The sequence below is a fragment of the Xenopus laevis genome, chromosome 8L (assembly GCF_017654675.1).
Source record: "Xenopus laevis strain J_2021 chromosome 8L, Xenopus_laevis_v10.1, whole genome shotgun sequence".
Taxonomy (NCBI): domain Eukaryota; kingdom Metazoa; phylum Chordata; class Amphibia; order Anura; family Pipidae; genus Xenopus; species Xenopus laevis.
In genome coordinates this window covers 77510253-77529178 of record NC_054385.1, presented here as the reverse complement: position 1 = coordinate 77529178, position 18926 = coordinate 77510253, and the positions used below count along the sequence as shown (strand labels likewise).

Here is an 18926-nt window from a genome sequence, read left to right as displayed (position 1 = left end):
ACCAATCTAAATGTAGAAAGTAAATGATACATGGTGAATCTAACACTATGGGATGGATTTATCAAAAATCAAGTTTTTTACGATTGAAATTTTTAGCCTCATTGAAAATTGATATAAAATAATAATAGTATAATACAATTAAATAATATTTAGTTGTTTTTTTTCCGGAAATAAGCTAGCATTCCAGAAAAAAATTCATAAATGTGTTGTCTGTTTTTTTTTTTCTCGTCCATATTATTTTTTCATGAACTCGGATTTTGATAAATCATATGTTTAATTCTATATAAATCATATGTTTAATTCTATATATATCAGTTGGTGGTGGGGCACTAGTTGCAAAACAACAGCCTAATATTTACTTTGCAAATAATGGCTAAAGAAATGGCAGTTTTTTAACCTCTAATGAAGCCTGCTCAGGGAATCGGTTATATAGTTAAGTACATAAGACGATAGTTTATTGAAGCATTAAGCATTGTATTTTAATATACACAAGGGGAACAGCAGGGCTGGTAATTATATGGTTACTATTTGCATTGCCTTACACGAACACAAACACTTTACATTTGTCAACTGTCATGTGTGGTTAGGCATGATAAATGTTATCTGCTGTGATAAAGAATGTGGCACGTCTAGATTTCTATATTATTTTCCTACATTAGTTGGCTGACGAGATAACAGATTGTGGGTTTCTGTTCATTATGCTTTGGCAAGCTGCAGGTTTGCATACATTTATATTGGCAACAGTGTTTTTTAACTCCAACATAAAAATGTAACTAATATAAATGATATACTGTAATAGATAAATATATTAACTCAGATCAAGGTTTCTTAATGCATAGAAATACAATTAGAGTGTGTCAGGTTATACAGTATATCTAGTAAGTTTGATCTTATGCATTCAAAATGCTTCTACTACTCAAATGTTTAAATAATCTTTTCAAATTCAGCAGTTCTGTGTTCAAACTGTTTAAAGGAACAGATACTGTTAATTTATAAACCACAATATTAATACCCAAATATCCTTATTACTGTTGCTATTTACTGATATAAAGTTTTAAGTGTAAACATATTTTAACTTTGGGCATAGGCAGAAATTCAGGGTAGTGTCATAAAAGTCTTACATGTCTAGCAAACCATAGCATTTCTTATAGTCACCTATTTGAAGGCCATTGACTGGTTGGTATGGGTTACTAGTGAAAAATCTGTGACTTTCATTACATTGTCTCATTTGTTCACTAATAAAAAAAAACCTGTACATACATTCCACACATACTGTATCTACAGTCCTAAAGTTGTTTGCACACCAGATCATGGTGCTGCTTTATAATGAAACATACAACTGATATTATGTGATCACTTATTCTTAGTACACACTCTCGCAATGCAAGATAAGAAAATGTGCCAGTATATTTCACACAGTCACTTAGCCAAATTATTTTGTAATAGACAGAGAATTAAAAAACTGTCAAGATTAGGTTTTCATCCCTGCTTGATTTTGAGTACAAACTCATTCCTGAAGGTCAGTGTTTCTCACATTCATGAAAACTTTAAAAAAGGTTTACATTTTAAAGCCTTTTTCTTCCCATCAGTGGTGCATTTTTAAGAAAACATTTTAAATGTTTTGTACTAGTTACAAAGTACAAAGATAATGTAAGACGTTTAAGATGTATCTTTCCTGCAGACACTACAGGCTAAAATATGAGATTATTAGTTATTGAATCATAATGTAAATATGGAAATAAGCTAGCATCCAGTGGGTGTCTAGTACTGCATCAAACTCCGTTATAAGAAAACTATACATTATTTTATAATTCACATATTGCAGGAGCTTTCACCTCCCACACACTGGAGATATCGTTTACAATAAACTAATTGAAACTAATGCCAGATAAAATGGTCTTATTGTTGTGACATGAAGGACTTCAGGTCACTAGGTAACCTTGGCAACAGCTTTCAATTAATAAGAAAAGTTTTATTCTATTCCTGTCCTACTGACAGGTTGCCCTCATACAATACAAGCTGAAAAGCCCCAATGCGAGCATGTCAATTGCTGCTGATTATGTATAGAATTTACTCTATTCTATTATCTATAATATTGTGCTGTACTTCGATTCTCGGTTCAAACCCCAATACCTTATCCTAAATGCCCTAATCCCAGGTCATGTCCACAATACAGTTTTATTTATTGTTAAAAAAAAAAAACCTTCAACAAGACCATCAAAGCATTTAATGCATACAAACACTGATAGACAGTCAATTTTATGATGGAACTTGTGCATAATGGATTTGTATTGCTAAAATTTGAAAGAACAAAAACTATGTTTGATTCTATGGATGCTAGCATCATTTTGCCATATTGGTTATCAATCTGGTAGTCTCACCCATTCCAAATATTGCTATAAAATTACATTCACAATAATGGGACTCTGTATAATTACGGTTATAAACCATTTAAAAAAATATTTTATTAGTCTCTGCCCCCCACAGCCTATTCCTTCTAACTGCCCTGTCATGCAAGTTTTCCTTTGAGCTGTCAATAAAGGATAGACGGCCTTCACCACAGTTTATACCTTCCGTTAAGTGTGGATTCTGGTCCCCAATGTCTGACTCTTTCACATTGAAAATACATCCAAAATGAAAATGTATAATGTGGAAACTTTCATAAAAAAAGGATTTAAACAAATGTATTGCCTTTCCATATATATTACACTTTGCTTTCTTCCATCTTTGCTATTTTAGGAATAGTCACATTTTGTGAGATTAAGAAGTAATGCCAATGCCAACTGTCAGAAAGGCATGTAAATATAAATATAAAATACAAGTGTAGCATTGTAAACAATAGGAAGGTTTTGACTGAACACTTCTTAGTCAAGTTTTGATGAGAATGTAGAGACGGGACTTTTCAGAAGCTCTGTGCTCATTTCATAAGGCTTTCTGAGAAAAAAAGAAATCTAATCCATGGATATTAAATATCCGTTACAAAGCACAGCTGTTTTCATTTGAACAGGATTTCTTAGAACTAGGTACAGGGCAATTCTTGAAAAAAGGGACCTCATTTGTAATCAAAGGGATAACATCTTTGACAAGAAGAGGAATGACAAATATTAGGCAAATGACACAATACAATTCTAATAAGTTAGAGTAGTGGGATTGCAGATATGGTACATGCAGTTGTTCAAACCAAAGATGTAAACAGCAGTTAATCAAACAAAGGTGGGAAACAGTTTCTAGAAAACCAGACATGATACAATGCAATACAGGATATTGAACAGATTAACCAAAATTTAAAGGTTGAAAATGTATTGATGGTTAGTAATGTCTCTGAATCTATGGAGATGGCATAACAGCCCCACCATTTATTTAACATATAATGCTTTAATAAAAGGTTAATTCTGGCACTCCAAATAAGGGAAAGATCTCTTATCCAGAAAATCCCAGGTCCAAGCATTCCAGATAATCTATTCCATACCAGTATATGAAAATACTGATAGAATTTACAGAAATGGTTTAAAAAGCAGATAAGGCACACAAAAGACGCTTTGGAATCAATAATAGTGCATAAATAGGTTATATCATAAAAAGTGCATGCAATGAAGTATTACTGGGCCCCTGATGAACCCAAATAAAGAAGATTGTCAAGTATATTTCCTCTGGCAGAGACGTGCCAGTCACTGCATATGCATCCTATCGATTTTTAAAACCATTAGACGGGGTGCAATGAGGCTGTGACCACAAAATACATATAGACAAATACAAGAGTCCTCTGCACTCAACCCATTATCAATATATTTAAGACAGAGACATTTTGTGCATACTGCTACTGAAAAATGCCTTACCCTTTAAATAAAACAGGGGTTGTTTGTCCATATATTGCAATATATTTAAGCTGGCCAACTACATCCAAGTCATCCCATATCTGGCCAGTCCTATGCTCAATTTTCATCTGATTCATTAAGAATTCTATTGCTTCATTATACATTTTACAAAGGGACTAAGTTTTACCTGCAACTTACTTGCTGCTTTCAAAGTAAAACTCCCAAACTTGGCTGCCCTTTTATTAGACACCAGTGGGATCACCTGACTATAGCTGGGAAGGGTGGGAGCTACAACATGGAGCTGGTCACTGCTCCTGTATAAACTATAACAAACAAGGGAAAGTTGTGCTCACCACTAATTTTTAAAAAAAAAAATTCAGTAGCAGTATGCACAAAATGTCTCTGTCTTAAATATATTGATAATGGGTTGAGTGCAGAGGACTCTTGTATTTGTCTATATATATTTTGTGGTCACAGCCTCATTGCACCCCGTCTAATGGTTTTAAAAATCAATAGGATGCATATGCAGTGACTGGCATGTCTCTGCCAGAGGAAATATACTTGATAATCTTCTTTATTTGGGTTCATCAGGGGCCCAGTAATACTTCATTGCATGCACTTTTTATGATATAACCTATTTATGCACTATTATTGATTCCAAAGCTATGCATGCATTGCTATAATTATATCCCATGCTACTGGGTCACTTTGAACCCCTTCCATATTTATGTATCTTCTTAATACTCTGGTATATCATTCCCCAGTAGCAGATTTTGGCATCTGATATCCAAAGACCCACACACGCATATACATATCCAAATTTGTACCTGAACATTTAAATCACTCCTACCACAAATCAATAACTTGAGTCTTGAAGATAACTCATTTAGCTAATTATCATATAAGTATGTAGAAATTTTTACAAGAATACTTCTTGGTGTTCACAAAAATTACAGGTATCTCGGACAATGGAGAAGTGGAAATGTATCTGATGTAATAAGATAAACGTTTTTTACCCATCTAGCAGGCTGATGAAAAAGTCTAGGATTCACAGCTTATGCAAGAATACTACCTGCCTGAATGACATGGCATGGGACTGTCTTCTAGTTCCACTGAAAGAAGCCTTTAAGGCTACAGCACACTATAACATTCTTGACAATGAGGTGCTTCCTTCATTGTGCCAACAGTTTGGGGGAGGTGCTTTCCTGTTTCAGCACATTAATTCACCAATGCCCAAAGCAAGAGCAAGGTCCATACAGAATGGATGTAGTAATATGGAATATGTGGTAGAACTTGACTGACATGCACAAACTCCTGACTGTAACCCAACTGAACACCAGTGGCATAAATTGAAATGCCAGCTGTGGGTCAAGCCTGATCTCCAACTTCAGGGTTCACCCCACTAATGCAGTTGTGGCTAGATAGAAGCAAATCCCACTAACAATGTTCTGAAGTTTAGTGGAAGGCCTGCCCAGAATTAATGGCTAGCAACAAAAGGATGACCAGCTTAATTTAAACTATTCGTTTGATATGTTAAAATGGCAGGTGTCTAAAATTGTCTGGCCATACAGTGTATATTGAAATGTCCAAATTCTAATGCTCAATTAGTAATAGATACCAAGCATATACATGTTGAATAGGTGCATTTACAATTTGCAATTCAGTTAGCAGGAAATTGACTTTGAGGCTTGATAAAGGGCCCTGTGAGGCCCGAAATGTTGCTCGTTGTCTACGTGAATTGGAGCCAATAAATGCCACGAATATAAACACATTCATCTTGTCAGTGTGCCGCAGTGCTTTGGACTTAGCAGGAAATTGACTGGGACACAAAGGATTAAAGGGACAGTTCACCCATGAATTAACTTTTAGTATGATGTAGCCAGGGATATTCTAAGGCAATTTGAACAATTACATTTTTTGTTTAGCTCTACAGTTTGAATTTCAGCAGATATCTGGTTGCTGGGGTCCAGTTTACAACCAAGCAGTGGTTTGAATGAAAGACTGAAATGTAACAAAGAAAAAGCCTGGATATAAATATAATATAAAGTATATGAAAATACTGTAGATTCGCAGAGCAATAGTTTTTGCCTGGGGCAGTCAAAACTAGAAAAGCAGAAGAACATGCAAATAACTCAACAAGTATAAAAAAAAAACCAAAGAACAAGGTGCTATGAACATTCTATATATGTAAAAATATTCCACATACATTCTATAACTTACTAAAAGTTAACTAAAAGATAAACATCTGCTTTAAGATATAACCCTATATAATACACAAAAGCCATGAATATCTTGTGAACTATATCCTTATAAACGGTGAGTTCTGATGTCATCAGTTATAAACGGTGAGTTCTGATGTCATTTCTGTCACATGATTCACTGAAACTTGTGTATTATAATAAATACAGTACCCCCAGTTGCAAAATATGAGGATATTAAAAGTTACAGAGGAGTTCCATGACCTGTATAAAAACACTCAGCCTTCAGCCTCATGTTTTTATATGGTCATGAAACTCCTCGGTAACTTATAATATCCTTATATTTTAGTCACTATATTATAGCAGGAAGAGAATAAAGCACAATACTTCGCTTACTATTTATAAATTACTGTAGCATATAATAGCATACATAATGTACTCAATTTGATGGTTTAAACAAATATATTCCCAATTTGTTTCATATGAAGGAGGACAACTTCCAAATTAGGAAACATGGAACCAAAATGTGGTCAATCCCAACTGGTAAAAAACTGAACATAATATAAAGAATACATTAAGTCCTTACATTTTACAGTTTTGCTACACATATCCTGTGTTATAAGGTATTTGTTTGAGCTGATGAATTTTAATAGCTTATGCATCAATTATGGATGAAATCAAACAACATCATGCATTCTGCTTAATAAAGGAAAACTATTTTTCAAACAGTATTAGTGTATTTAAAAATAGACTTGGGTATATTTTCTTTCACAGCTTATGTATACCATGATCAGACAATTGTGACAATTTTAAGGCAGTTTTGCTGTCAATGTTAAACATTTTAAGATTATTTAAGGGTGCTGAAAGCCTGTCAGACTTTAGTGAATCCAGTAATGATAAAGACCTTGTTTCACACAATTTGCATTATTATTTTTCCTCCCACGTTCTTAAATTATTCTACTTTCAGCAGGGAAGCTTCCAGTTAACTGCCTAGATTCCACCAGCAATCACACTCCTACCTAACGTGACTCTTTCTAGATCTGTGCCAACTTCTTGACATATTGGATATTTCACTTTTATCTTATTACACCAGAAAAGTTCAGTGATTTGATGGAACTGAGTTTAGAGTGCTTTATAAGAATATGTGTAAAGTAACATAGATTGCAATAACAGTAGTAAATGATTGGGGCAGAAATGATTGGTTGAATAGATACAAAGTTTATACTGACTTGTTGGAAAAGCATTTGGGATTGGCCAAGACAGAAACATTTTATCGAGTGCCTTTGAAGGCACCCGAACATCGGAAAAAGGTTAATGCTGCATTGTCAGATAGAAGTAGAATTCTATTGTTTCTATCTGCATATGTGACGATTCAGCTCTTAATGTTTGTACTGAAAAACAATGGTCGCAAGAAAGATCATAATTTTAACTTGTAAGGACACCTTTATGGGTTAGAAGTCTCTTTAGATCTTGACTATGAAAATAAAGACTCAACTTTTGGTTAGGAGCTTTGCCTTGGACCCATGAGTGGGTGCCAAGAACCTGGATCATCGCTTTGTTATAGGGAACCTGAGGGTCATGCACCAAAAGTTGTGGGGCTCCCCGATGTCTGTTGCATTAATGTAGAAATTCATATCTGTAAACACTTCATATTAAAGGGGAACTCCGGCTTCCAAACCAAAATTTGATAAAGAGGCCTACATAACACAGAAACCCCTGATATACTCATCACAGTTACCTGTTTCTACAAAAAGTATCAACAAATGCCATTTTCTATGCTGAAATCCAGCTGTTTAACAGTTCTTTTCTTTCTGCATCATTTGAAATCCTGGCAGGGAAGGAGGGACACTGATGTTACAAATTGTAACAACTTATCCACAGCTTACAGAGAGCATGCAGGAACTACATAACACACAATGCATTGCACTGTGATGTTCCGTTCCTTATTTAATTCACGTGTGCAGGGAATTGTGAGGTTTGGAGGATGCAGTCTAAGGACAGATGGCTGTTGATACAAAGTAACAGTAGTCAGTCAGCTCAGCAAAGTAGTCAGACAGAGCAGCAGCAGAGCAGGGGGGCTAGGCTTAGGGAACGGATTCAAACCATTAAAAATCATTAAATGTCTGCATATTTTTTAATTGATGTATATTGCAAAGTTGCTTGAAATGATGTTTACTTTTCAAAAAGCTTAAGTTATATTTGCATGGCGTTCCCCTTTAAGCTAATTAAATCTCTCTCTACTATCACTTATGTGTGTGTGTGTGTGTAAGTTTTTGCTCACTAGCAGTTCATATGAAGGCTTAAAGGAAAACTATACCCCCCAAACAATGTAGGTCTCTATAAAAAGATATTGCATAAAACAGCTCATATGTAAAATCCTGCTTCATGTAAATAAACAATTTTCATAATAATATACTTTTCTAGTAGTATGTCCCATTGGGTAATCATAAATAGAAAATTGCCATTTTAAAAAATAAGGGCCGTCCCCTGGGATCGTAGGATTCACTGTACTCACAAACATAACAACAAACCATACATGTTAGGTCACATGAGCCAATTGACAGACAGAGTTGTGTCTTTTGCTTCCACACTTCTTCCTGTTACAGTTAGAGTTGAAGTATTTCTGGTCAGGTGATCCCTGAGGCAGCACACATACCATCACGAAATGGAGATGTAAAAGGGCAATATTTACTTACAGTAAATATATATTCCAGTTTGGTAAGATTCTTTAATATGCCACTTAATATGATATAAACTATCTGTTGCTTAAGTGTTCATTTTGGGGGTATAGTTTTCCTTTAATCATTGATCCTGTAGATTTGTGTTAATATTTTTATTGATAATACAATGAATCACCCCTTTATTACATAGCTTTATTTCTTGTTAATACATTATTTAATATGCAGGTCAAAATTATATATATATAATTGTCCACAAATAAAAATACATTTATTTCTTCTAAGACCTGCGAGTGCGATCTCTATCATCCCCTTTACATTCATCTTCATCCAGGACTGCACCCAGGCATACAAAGGCAGGGGAGGTTTGGTGGTCATTGTTCTATCCTTTGATGTGAAAATAAAGGCTTTTTTTTTTATAGTAAGATGGAGTGCTGCCTTTAATCGTAGGGAGTAAAAGTTGGGTCAGGAGTTGAAGGAGCCTGGTGAATGTGCACCCACTGATAGAAAAGTGCATAAAGTGTGTGATGCCTATTTTCTGTTTATGAAACACAAGGTCTCGTGGCCAGTCTTCTTATACTGAGATGCATATTTGGAACTTTAGGCAATGATCTTTTTACAATAAACAAGCTGCAGCACCAACTGCTGATTCACAATTTGTTACTGTGAAGGAACTCACATACCACTAAAATCGCTTTGTGGGAATGACAAATCTGGCTCCAATGGAGCATCAATAGTTGGACAATATTCTCCTTTCTGCGCCTTCTATTACTTTTAATTATGGCATTTTCTAACTCAATTTCGCTCACAGGTGTGCCCAACAACCCTTGATACAAACGGTGGAAGTGCAAGATGATTTGTCGCTGATTTTGCTGCAATTTTTCTTTTACACATTTCCTATTTGTAGTTTATTTATATTTACCTGTAACTTTTCATTTTTCTTGTCCAATTCCTAATTTGCACGGTTGTGTTAACCTTACCCTATTCTGTCTTGGTCTAGTTCAAGCTATGTGACCAGACTGAATCCAGACCCCTGAACTATTTACAATCCACCCTAATTAATTTTATTATCGCTACAAGTTATCTCTGTCTATCTGTAACTTTCTAATTTATTGCCCATAAACCCATTTTTAGTAATCTAACAGTATATATGATGTGCCTTTCCATCTTTCATTTGTATTTTGCCTGACGAAGGTGCCTGTGGGTTCCGAAAGCTTGCAATTGTTACTTACTCAGTTAGCCAATAAAAGGTATCACCAAACTTTTATTTACATTTTCTGCATTTTTTCAATGGCTAACATGGTACAACATCTCAAAGCTTGCCTTCTTATAATCTCTCAACCTATCCTACCATACATTAAGTGGACTAAAAATAAAGCTACATTTTTAAACACACATATATATACATTCGCATATATATATATATATCTTCTATTTAGTTTTATAAAGGTATTCTGCCATTTCTCTTCTAGACTAAAGCTGGCCATAGATGTTGAGATTTTTAAAAGATCAGATCCTGATCGTGAGACCACGATCTTCTCAGAACGATCGTACGAATCTACCATCAACTAAAAAGACCAATTTACCAGGAAAACAAAGGGGAGCTGCCTGCTTGGCCCTGCAAACTTAGAGAGATTGCACTGGGACCGACAAAGATTTTTTGACCTGGACGATCAATTTCCCGACAGATGTCGGCCGAAAAATCGTAAGATGTACGATCGTTCGAATACCACTAACCGCACGATAATTTTGAAGGATTGGTCGGGCTTCCCTAAAATCGGTCGTTCGGCAAGAAGAATCGTCGCATCTATGGGGACCTTAAGTCTATCAGCTTAAACAATGGTTTAAGGATCACAATGTTACTTTACCTTTAGAACCATAATGTTCTGGAGGTAAGTCGTAGGGCACAGGAAACGCATTACCAGAAGGTTCATTGTGGGAATAAATGTTCACTTTCACATTGAACGTATTTGTATCCTGTAGATAGGGAAGGAAAAAAAATTATAAAACCACTTATCTGTGTAATGTCTCACCAGCCTCTAAAAAAAACAAAAAACAAACTGTGCAAATATTAAGCTAACAAAAAAGAATTATGCTAACAATCATTAAGATAACATGCATCATACATATGTAATAAATGTATATTGTTTTCTAATACAAAATAATTAGTCATTTATTTGAGCTGCCAATCAAACAGTAATATGATTTGAAGACCAAGTTGAAGCATCAGGTTTTATGAAGTAAAAAAATTTACAGCGAATATCAGATATGTTTAAAGAAATATTACTTGCAAGGAGAGACTAGTTTTTATACAGCAACAAAGAAAATAATGTGTAAATACAACATAAATCTGTTCTAGGGTTTGTAGCTTTACTACATTTTTTCCACAGTTGTCCCTGCTTGTGTTTAGAGCAAAACCAGAAGGGATTCCCTTTGGGGAATTATGCAAACTAGAAAGAAAGAAAAGGAAATATAAGACATAATAGAAATAGCACTTATGTCACTTGCCATAATGGTTACCCTTATTATGCTGTGAGATGCTTTAGAAAAAGAGGTATACAGCTGTCAAATGGCTGCATTTCTCACAAAGTATAGTAAAGGGCTTTTCAATCTGGAGTTTTGAAATTAGGTCCATGTATCTACCTGTGTGTCCTAGTAAGTAATCACATATTCATACTCTACTGCCAGAGAGCCAAAAGTTAATCAACCCTGGTATAGCAATACCAGTAGGAACAGCTACTTAAGACGCTGGTAAATGCTGCCAAAATACAGTAGTTGCTGACACTGAAGGAATCTTCATCTAGTAGTAGTAATGTTGTCTATTACTCATTAGGGAACAACCATAATGGTTCCCAAAAACAGGATTGAATAGCAGGCCAAAGTATTACTAAAAAAACACCCGACCTTTAAATAACAACATAAGAAGTTAAAAATGAACTCAATCTCACTACATAGTATAGGCAAGGGTTATGGGTGAAAACTTGCATCACCTCTCTCTCCACTTCTCATAATTTCAGAGCAGTATGCTTGCTGATTCCCAATAATTTTTTTTTATATTTGTGTAAGTGGAGACATTATCACAGGCAGTAAGACTTAAATGTAACTTGGACAGTCAAAATTGCAACAATCATATGTGTGCACTGCAGTTATAGGAAGCCTTGAATTCTAGTGAGTAACCTACAATCAACTACAGAAAGACGTCACAGAAGTATTCCAATCACAAGCTAATATAATATAGAACAGGAGAGATGGGGTACAAGTGAAAACTGGTTTGGGGTTCCATAACTTCTAATATGCCACTCATATGAAAGAGGGCAGAATCAAAGAAACTAAAGGTATTGACCTTGGCAGAAGGGGTGATAGCATAATCGTTAACTCTAACATAGGTTTATGGAATGATATGTTAAAGGGCAGGGGAGAGGAGGCCATTTCGATCTTAATCACTTAATTAAATGTATTTTAATCATTTGTAATTTAATATATTTTAATTGCAGATGAGGCCCATATTAACCAATGTTTTAAAGGTCCTCAATTCAAGGTTTCAAGGATCCTACAAGGTTTAAAATAAGAAGAATTAGTAGACATTTCCTAGGCTGAAATAACTTACTCCATAATACTAGCTAGTTGTGGCTAATGTCAAACTCCTGGCGAGAGTGGAATGTTAATAAATGCTGTATTTCTACAAAACTCAAAGTGGCAGAAGATACCAAAACTACACATGAAACAATTTCATAAATATCTGTTAAAGGCACAGTATGTTTCAAGTTTTCTGTGTTCCTTTAAAGCACAGCTGTATTGATGTATCCAGATCATCTCTCCCCAGACAGATATGCTCATCAGTGCAAAGATGATAGTATTACTGAGTTAACATGCTGTTGGCAAACAGTCAGCTATATTAAGCTAAGAAAAATGAAGACTGCAGGAACAGGCATTTTTGCCTTGAGGGGCCTTCCAGCTACTAAGCTAATAAACATGTCTTTCAGATATTGCCTTTGAAGGAATCAGTTGGGTATGTACTTTTTAATGCACAATGTGGACAATACTTGGGTAGCCGTATCAATATAAAGCAGCTAAATTTCTTAGTTTATTATGCCTTGGTTCAGCATGCAGGTTGCAAGAAAAACATGTGTCCATATTGCAACATACTTTCCTCTCTCAGAACAAATGCTAGCTTTAAGGCATTACAATATACAGAGTGTACAGGGTAAGCATTCAAATGTTCTTAAACATTGAAAGATTATATTAATTTTGCATTAAATAGATTTTCCTCAGAAGCTATGCAGATATTGTGGAACATACTAAGGTGGCAATAGACGTGAAGATTTTTTGTCTCCCTAACAACCAGTTTTCCTGTGATTCGACAAATCCGTCAAATTATCGTGATGTTAGTGGGCACTGAATGATTGTGCATCTAAAGATTTTCCATCCATCATTGCTTAGAACAAAATCGTACATTTAAATGATCGTTTTCAGGATAAACTTAGGTCTTAGGATAGCAAAAAGATCTTTTAAAAATCTTAACATCTATTACCCCCTTTAGTTTTATGTGCATTGTTAGTACATAAAATGTACATTTTCTAACAGCTGGAGACAGCAGATATACTGTAAACTACAATTTATAACTTAAAATAGCAATTTTGGAACATTGTTGAGGCAGTAGTCAAGAATTAAACATTGTTTACTAATGTTAAAACAAGCAGCATCTATGTAAATATTCTTCCAATGCTTATTAACAAATTCATGCCCTGAGAATCAACAGTGTATTGACAAAGACAATACATTTAACAACACATCAATACATCATCAAAGATGACTATAAATGTATAGCCAGGATACAAAAGAGTAGGGCACAAAAACTTTGTTTTTGTGGACTATTGACTTACATGATTTATTGAAGGCCCACATAAACTTTCAGGAGCAACCCCTATCCTTGGGTGGATTGGCATGAAGCAGGCTAGGACTGAAACCACTGGCTTGTGAGTTGGGTGCTAAAGTTTCTGAATTAGTATACATGTAAAGCTTCACAACATAAGTTTTTTCTCAACAAAACGTTTTCTGGTAAGGAATACGCAGTCTATGCACTGCTTTTTTATGAGTTATGTATTTATCATCAGTGATTGTTTCAGCCTAATAAGTGAGCCCAAAATACATTGGAATTTGTTATAGCTGCGGAAAGTAAAAAACTGATACAGGTATGGGATCTGTTATAAAGAAGCCTGTTATCTAGAATGCTCTGAATAATGGAAAAGCCATCTCCTATAGACTCCATTATAATCAAATAATCCAATTTTTTTAAATTATTGCCTTTTTTCTGTAATAATAAAACAGTATCTTGTACTTGATCCAATCTAAGATATAATTAAACCTTGTTGGAAACAGAACCAGCCTATTGGGTTTATTTAATATTTACATGATTTTTCTAGTAGACTTATGGTATAAAGATCAAAATTATGAAAATATCCGTTATCTGGAAAGCCCCAGGTGCCAAGCATTCTGGATAACAGGTTCCATACCTGTACTAAAATTAGTTTTCCTGATTTTGGGGGTTTCTTACAGTTCAACCCCTTTGGCAAACACCTCATTTTATTTATTGATTACATTTTTTTGTGTCATGGATGAAAGCTGAAGACTAGAATTCTAGTAGATACAGCCCTACACCTGCTGGAGGGATGAAGGCCAATTTAGAGAAGTGACTAAATGTTGGTTAATCCACTGCCCTGAAGAAATAAGATGAATATCCTGGAACTGAAATCTGCTGCTAAAAGTTGTATTACTTGGTGTTCGGATCTTTAATAAAACATGAACAATACAGCCATGAAATTGATTTTACTGCAACTGACTGAAAATCAGCAAAAAAAAAAATGTAGACTTTTGTTTTTCAGGTTGCCTGAAAAGCTATTTATTTTTTCTGTAATGTTGCTAAGCAACTTAAGTGCTTCATGTGTTCCTTTGTGTATCAGAGAGGGGCTGGTGCTACAGGCTGAACTTTCCACTCTATGATGCTGCACTGACAGGCTATTGGAAACAGTACCTATATACACATGAATTCTAAAAGCAATTGGCCTGGATATTTACTGTTAGGTGTCATCATGTATTTGTCTTTATGAGCTGCTTTGTGTAGGAACAAATGAATTTCTGCAAACTTGCCTGTATTGATTTTCAGCTCCACAATAGCAGAAACCTTACTCTCCAAATGACTGAATGTTTTTTCCCCCCCATCATCAGTGAAATGGAAAATGGAATAACCAGACAGTGTCACCGAGGGCTAACATTTCTGGCACTTGTTAACGTGGATGGAAAAAAATATATTAACACAGTAAGCAATCAAAACTAAATGTTTATTGCTTCTTCTTTCAGATGCTAAACATATGGTATACTTCTCGGATAGTCCTTAAATATGTTTAGATTTGATGCACTGGTTGTGCCACAGTCTATCTTACCAGTAGCAAAATATCTATATTTACCATATTTAAATAAGTAAAATAAAGAACAAATAATTCCAGTGTTCTTCCTAATAAATGCTCAATATAAGATATCTTATCTGTACATAAATGAATAACTTGAGCAGAAGTGGCATCACACTGTCAAAGTAATTATTACATGGCTAAGTATGTGAGAAAGGATGAGTGGTTGGCAAGCTAAATATGCCTGTTTATGCATAACCAGGATTACCAGCACTTGGTTTGGACTGAAAAGTTTTTAGAATTTAAAAGAGAAGGAAAGGCTAAAATTAAGTAAGCTTTATCAGAAAGGTCTATATAAATACAACAGTAAACCCTCAAAGAAATGCTGCTCTGAGTCCTCTGTCAAAAGAAACACAGCATTTCTTTCCTTTAATTGTGTACACGTGGGCTTCTGTATCAGACTTCCTGTTTTCAGCATAAACCTCCAGGGCAGGGCTTGAGCATGCTCAGTTTGCTCCTCTCCCCCTCCCTCCGCCCATCCCTGCTGTAATCTGAGCCCAGAGCTGTAAGTCAGCAGGGAGAAACTCAGGCAGGAAGTGATGTCACACCAAGCTTATATGGCAGCTTCTATCCTAAACAAACAGAGACAGTGTCTAGAGCTGTTTACTCAGGTATGGTAAAGCATTCTGCAGAATATATATAGTGTTATAGCTTGCACTATTGTGGTTATTGTCTTGGAGCTTCTCCTTTAAAGTCATTGTTGGTCTGTGGTCAGTGGTGTATATCAAACATACTGCCCAATCATATGTGGTAGTGTGGGAAATGACTGCATGTCTTTCTGCAGTGCAAAACAAGGTAGGACATGTTATTAGCAAAGAAATTAGGCACAATGATCATTAACCAGACTTAAATTACAGCAAACTGTGTACAAACAAAGTGTCACCCCTTAAATTCTACACAAAAAGCTTGACAGAAATTACTAATAAGTTACTTAATTTTGATGAGTCTACATACTTTTTTTATTTTAAAAACCATTAACACCAAACAGGAAATTAGTCAATATACTTAAAATGCTACTTAATTCTTTGCAGAATATGAATAAATCTTTTCTAAATTTATTGTCATCCACACATCTTTTTTCATATTTGCTAACAACTTTGCAGGATACAGCCAACTTTTATGTGTCATCTAAACAAAGCTATGCCTGGATGTTAATGATAATGCATATTCACGAACTGCTCCTAAAAACTCCAAAGCATTTTCTAACAAGATCATCATACTCTCTAGAAAGTGTATTTTTAAAAGTACTTCAAACGTGCAGTCGAACTTAAAATTTCCTGTAGATGCTTTTAGGGAACTTTCATTTTCTTGTATTACTAGTTCTTTTTTGGTCTTTGGCTGAATATAGCGAGTAAAAGATATGGGTGTAAAGATAAATTAATGTACAGTTCTACAAGTTACCTAGCACTCAGATCACATTTCACAGATACAACTAAGCAGTATAATAACCTTATCCCACATTCTATTCACATATCTAGTAATATTGTAGAGCCATATCTGGAATATCTGTCTTTTAGCATTACGTTCTCTTTAAGATATTTTGTGCAAAAGATTATTTATTACAATCAGGTGACCACGATTCATACACTTTTTTAAATAGAGGCAGATATGAGAGCCTGTCAGCTTGACCCATCAGTAAAATTAAAACTTTAGTCCTAAATAATTGCACTGATTTATTGAATTTAAAGCATGGATACAAAAAATAATACAGAAATAAAATATGCTGTTAGTCTTGAAATGTTTCCCCTGTGAGGCAATTCAAAAGCCTATTCTTATCAGTACATTCAGAGCTCCATTTACAAGGCAGGCGCACCACTAGACAGGTAGCTGAATTCATTGGCTGGTAATGAGAAATATGAGTAAATGTGAAATTAATTCATATTAAGGTGTAACAGTAAAGCCAACGTTATAATTTTCTTGCTGTGAGTCTATGATTTTCCTGCACAGCCCTTAGAGTCTATTGTATTAACACGTACTGTAGATACAAAACAGAATTTTTTAGAACGCTTCTAGTATAAGGTTCTCTGAACCCTTGAAAAAGCTGTTATTTGGAGGAAAATTATTGCACATTGTTCCTCTTTTAGGACCAGTGAACTGGTCTTAAAAGAGGAACAATATAGAATAATTTTCCTTCAAATGTGAGCATAAAAATATATAAAACATGCCTATAGTATAGTAGTTTATTTACACAACACAATCAAACATACTTAAAAATAGAGCATGAATTGTTTTAATTTGGTTATTATGGTGACAACTACAAAGTGAAAACAGCTTTTTAAAAATTAAAATATTTATGCAATTAGTTTTTTAAAATGTATATAGGGTAAAGAAATTTTATTTTACTGTACGGTACCCAAGTAACACCGAATATATGCCAGAGATGGATCTTGAAAAAACTGTAGGCTAATATTGCTTCCATTCACCCTTTTACACAGAATTCCTTACAGGGTTATTTTAATAAGTGGAGGCGTAAAAGCTACCCCCTTTCTCAGTAGAGCTCCTGAGGTACGTTTAAGTGCCACTTGGTCTTACTACTCAGATACTCAAAGCGCAGATTCTGAACACATATTTTGTCTGTCTACACAAATAAGGAACCAGTTAATGAAGGTCTCCTTCTTGATAGTCCCAATTCTAGTAATACAAATAATGATGCATGAGGTAATTCAAAAGAGACTAGAACATGGTAAGATAAACAAAGTTCCGGGGCCAGATGGTATTCATCCCAGGGTACTTAGCTAGCTTAACTCTGTGATTGCCAAACCTCTTTACTTAATTTTTCAGGATTCTTTGAGGGCTGGCATAGTGGCAAGAGACTGGCGAATTGCTAATGTGGTGCCACTATTCAAAAAGGGATCCCATTCTCAGCCTCAAAACGATAGGCCAGTTAGTCTGACATCAGTAGTAGGAAATCTTTTTGAAGGTTTAATAAAGGATAAGGTACTGGACTTTACAGCAAATCATAATACTATGAGTTTGTGCCAGCATGGTTTTATGCATAATTGACCTTTCCAGTAGGGACCTCGATTCTGGGATGCAAGTGGATGTGATTTACTTAGACGTTGCTAAAGCATTTGATACAGTGCCACAAAGAAGGTTACTGGTTAAATTAAGGTATGTTGGCCTGGAAAATAGTATTTGTACCTGGATAGAGAACTGGCTAATAGATAGACTACAAAGAATGGTGGTAAATAGAACATTTTCTAATTGGACCAGTGTTGTTAGTGGAGTACCACAGGGCGCTGTGCTAGGTCCCTTACTTTAAAAGTACGGTTTCTATTTTGCAGATGATACTAAATTGTGCAGAACTATATGTTCCATGCAGGATGCTGCCACTTTGCACAGTGATTTGTCAAAGTTGGGAAACTTGGCAGCAAACTGGAAAATGAGGTTCAATGTTGATAAATAGGTTATGCACTTTGCAAAAATAAAATGAATGCAAGTTATACACTAAATGGCAGTGTGTTGGGAGTTTCCTTAAATGAGAAGGATCTTGGGGTTTTTGTAGATAACAAGTTGTCTAATTCTGTCATTATGTGGCTACTAAAGCAAATAAAGTTTTGTCTTGCAAAAAAAAGGGCATTAACTCAAGGGATGAAAACATAATTAAATGGGTTATAGGTCCCTGGTAAGGCCTCATCTTGAGTATGCAGTGCAGTTTCGGACTCCAGTCCTTAAGAGGGATATAAATAGCTTGAGAGAGTGCAGAGACGTGCAACTAAACTGGTTAGTGGGATGGAAGACTTAAATTATGAGGGTAGACTGTCAAGGTTG

The 18926-nt window shown here is 35.1% G+C and overlaps 1 protein-coding gene across 5 annotated transcripts in view; it reads right to left on the bottom strand.

The window, feature by feature from the left end:
* tdp1.L (tyrosyl-DNA phosphodiesterase 1 L homeolog) overlaps nucleotides 1–18926 on the bottom strand; it is a 52623-nt gene that overhangs the window by 892 nt on the left and 32805 nt on the right. For 3 of the 5 annotated variants that reach the window (NM_001093625.1, XM_018229015.2, XM_018229014.2), the window contains 1 exon segment: nucleotides 10560–10668. The exons of the other annotated variants lie outside the window; for them this stretch is intronic. In NM_001093625.1, coding sequence (NP_001087094.1) covers nucleotides 10560–10668 — 109 coding nt within the window. 5 annotated transcript variants of the gene reach the window in all.